Source organism: Oryctolagus cuniculus, chromosome 1 (genome assembly GCF_051225735.1).
Source record: "Oryctolagus cuniculus isolate XC-2025 breed Fujian yellow rabbit chromosome 1, ASM5122573v1, whole genome shotgun sequence".
Lineage (NCBI taxonomy): Eukaryota > Metazoa > Chordata > Mammalia > Lagomorpha > Leporidae > Oryctolagus > Oryctolagus cuniculus.
Genome location: NC_142867.1, coordinates 219550548 through 219554481, shown reverse-complemented (window position 1 = coordinate 219554481; position 3934 = coordinate 219550548). Strand labels below are relative to the sequence as shown.

At 36.0% G+C, this 3934-nt stretch overlaps 1 protein-coding gene across 1 annotated transcript; it reads left to right on the top strand.

Annotated features, from left to right (window-relative positions):
• The first annotated feature begins 3093 nt into the window (after positions 1-3093).
• LOC108178776 (large ribosomal subunit protein eL39) lies at positions 3094-3479 on the top strand. Its single transcript, XM_017350038.4, has one exon. The coding sequence runs from the start codon at positions 3147-3149 to the stop codon at positions 3300-3302; it is 156 nt and encodes a 51-aa protein (XP_017205527.1). The 5' UTR covers positions 3094-3146; the 3' UTR covers positions 3303-3479.
• The last annotated feature ends 455 nt before the right edge of the window (positions 3480-3934 follow it).

The window sequence follows — 3934 nt, the reverse complement described above, 5'->3', positions numbered from 1 at the left end:
CATAGATTACTCTCCAGATTGTGGAACTCTTGGGACTACAAATATAAGTAGATCTTTAATTGTCAACCAAAGCCTTTCAAACAATGTGCCTTTCAAGGATTCCATATTAAGATGATTTGAATGGGGCTGGCATTGTGGTGTAATGGATTATGCCACTGCCTGCAATGCCAACACCCAATATGGGCTCCAGTTCACTTTTGATCAAGCTCCCTGCTGACGTGCCCGGAGAAGCAATGGAATATGGCATAAGTTCCTGGGTCCCTGCACCCATGTGGGAGACAAAGATGAGGCTGGTGGTTTCTGGCTTTTAGCGCTGGCTGTTGTGGCTATTTGGGAAAGTAAATTAGCAGATGGAAGATCTCTTACCATCTCTCCCTGTCCCCTCTCTTTATAACTCTTTCAAGTAAATAAAACAAATGTTTTTATATTTTAAAAATGCTTTGAATATCAAGAAACAGTGTATCCAAGTAAACCTAGCTAAAACCATTATGGGAATCTTTGGTTTGTGTAACTAAAAGGCCAGAAATAGCACTTTTCTCAAATGAGGCTTAATCCATTCATTCAAAAAAGAATGCTGTGAGGACTCAGTTTGTCTTTCTCTTTCTCTTAGGTCTTGCTTTCTTAGTTCCAAATTTATTTTATTTTTAAAGTTGTTTTCTCTGTGGTTCAATAGGTTTAGGATTCCTTGCTCATGGCATTGTGAAAACCAGAATATTCTCTTATAGGACACATTGAAGATAAAGATATTTTCTTGCCTAAAGTTAATGCATAGAAGAGTGACTTCTTATTTTTTATAGTTCCAAAATTTGTTATCAATTAGCATACATTTTCATGGGTTACAGTGCAACACTTCAATGCATGTATACAATGTGCATTGTCCAAATCAGGGTAATCAATGTTTCAGTCTCTCTGACATTACTTTAACATTGGAAACTTGGAGCTTTTTCCTTCTACTTGCTCATAAGTTATGTAATAAGTTATTGTGGACTATAGTTCTCCACTATGTTGTGTAATATTTTATTTATTCTGTCTTTTTCAGATTGGGTTCCTATGTCCAAACTCCATCTATTCTCTACCACTCTCCCAATTTCTAATGAGAATAATATTGAGTTTTTAGCTTCCATATATGAAGGAGAGCTTGTAGCAGTGTTCTTCTTTTATCTGGCTTATTTTCTTAACATGATGTAGTCCAGCTCCATTTATTTTACTTCAAATGACAGGATTTCATTCTTTTTTATGTCTGAATAATATTCCATTGTGTATATATACCATAGTTTATTTAACCATTGACAACACATACCATTATTGATTATGTATCTTGTCTATTGTGAATAATGCAGCAATAAGCATGGTGCATCTTGTTGCTTTTTAATATAATGATTTCATATCCTATGGATATAAATATACCCTGTAGTAGGTTTGCTAGATTATATGGAAGTTTTATTTCTAGGTTTCTAAGAAATCTTCATATTATTTTCCAAAATGACTACATAACTTACATTCCTTCCAAAAATATATGACAGTTCTCATTTTTCTACATCATCACCACATTTGTTACTATTTGTCTTTATGATAACAGCTGTTCTAACAGGATGGGATGATATCCCATTATGGATATGATTTGCATTTCCCTGCTGACTAGTGATATTGAGGTTTTTCATATATTCATTGGCTATTTGTAGTTCTTCTTTTAAAAATATATAGTCTGGTCCTTTGCCCATTCCTTGACTGGTTATTTAATGTTATTCAGCTTTTTGAGTTCCTTATACATCATAGATATGAATCCTTTGTTGAAAAAGTAGCTAGCACATATTTCCCCCCATTCTGTGGGGTACCTCTTAACTCTTTTGATTGTTTTCTTTACTGTACAGGGCTTCTGGATTTGATATAATCCTATTTGTCTAGTTTTGCTTTCATTGTGTGTGCTCTTCAAGTCTTATCCAGGAAATCATTGCCTACACCAATATCTTGAAGTGATTCAAATTAAAATAAACAAAAATAAAGATGAAATGCCAAAATAAAACTTATGCCAGAAAAATATAAAGGCCCATAGAAACTACGATGAACAACTATATGCTAACAAAATGGAAAACCTTGAAGAAACATCAAATTCATAGATATACAAAACTTACCAAGATCAAATATAAAAAAATATACAAAAGCTAACCACACCAACTTAGATAATGAAAGTGAAGCTGTAATTTCAAGTTCCCCATCAAAAAAACAGTCCAGGATTTGATAGCTTTACAACTGAATTCTTTACAACTTTTAAAGACGACCTAAGACGGCGCCGCGGCTCAATAGGCTAATCCTCCACCTAGCGGCGCCGGCACACCGGGTTCTAGTCCCGGTCAGGGCGCCGGATTCTGTCCTGGTTGCCCCTCTTCCAGTCCAGCTCTCTGCTGTGGCCTGGGAGTGCAGTGGAGGATGGCCCAAGTGCTTGGGCCCTGCACCCCATGGGAGACCAGGAGAAGCACCTGGCTCCTGCCTTTGGATCAGCGCGGTGCGCCGGCCGCAGCACGCCAGCCGTGGCGGCCACTGGAGGGTGAACCAATGGCAAAGGAAGACCTTTCTCTCTGTCTCTCTCTCTCACTGTCCACTCTGTCTGTCAAAAAAAAAAAAATGAACTAACTGCCTTACTTATCAAAATATCCCAAAAAATTGAAAAGAATGGAATTGCACCAAGTTATTATGAGGACAGCACAAAGAAATATACACACAGTACAAAGAAACCTACACACTAGTATCTTTGATGAGCATAGACAAAAATAATTCTCAACAAAATATTTTAAACATAATCCATCCAAGACATCATACATCATGTTCACGTGAATTTATCTTGGGGATGCAAAGGATAGTGTGACATTTGCAAATCAATAAATGTAATACATTACATCAACAGAATAAAAACCAACTGGCATATGATGATCTCAATTAATGCAGAAAAAGCATTTGAAGTGATGCAAAGAGGTGAAAGAGTTCTAAGTGAAAATTATAAAACACTGGTGAAAGAAATCAAAGAAGACAAAAATATGGAAAAATAGTCCAGGTTCAGAGATGGAAAGAATTAGTTTTGTTAAAATCCCCATATTACCCTTTCTCCTTTCCTCCGCCATCGTGGTGGGTGTCCCTGATTCTTCCTCGCCATGTCTTCTCACAAGACCTTTAGAATCAAGAGGTTCCTGGCCAAAAAACAAAAACAAAACCGCCCCATTCCGCAATGGATTCGGATGAAAACTGGTAATAAAATCAGGTATAACTCCAAGAGGAGACATTGGAGAAGAACCAAGCTGGGTCTATAAGGAATTGCACTTGAATGGCGTGCTCATTTCTTCTGTCTCAATTTCACAATGTCACTATCACCACATCAAGCTGAAGATGTCACCATCATCTGGACAGCTGGACATGTTTGATTAGGGCTGTGACCAGTGGGCTGGTTCAGTAATAAATATGTGAGCCCTTTTGAAAAAAAACAAAAAACAAAAAAACAAAACAAAAAATCCCCATATTACCAAATACAAGCTACAGATTCAATGAAATTCTCTTCAAAATACCAATTACTATCATTACAGAATTAGGGAAAACAATCCTAAAATTCACATAGAATCACAAAAAAAAAACAGAATAGCCAAAGTGATAAAAATAAAATATGATAAAATTGAAGGCATCACAATATCACAATTGAAAGCACACTACAAAACGATAGTAATTAGCATAGCATAGTCCTGGCACAAAAGTCAACACATGATTATAGGCACAGAAAAGAGAATCCAGAGATTAAACCATGAATTTAGAGCTAACTGATATTTTACAAATTTGCCAAAAACATACATTGGAGAAAGAATATTCTCTTCAAAGAATAGTGATGGCAGAACTTTATATACATATGTAGAAAAATAAAATTTGATCCCTATTTCTTACCACATACAATATT

Coding starts and splice junctions, on each gene's coding strand:
- LOC108178776 (XM_017350038.4), top strand. CDS start 3,147: ATGTCTTCTCACAAGACCTTTAGAATCAAGAGGTTCCTGGCCAAAAAA.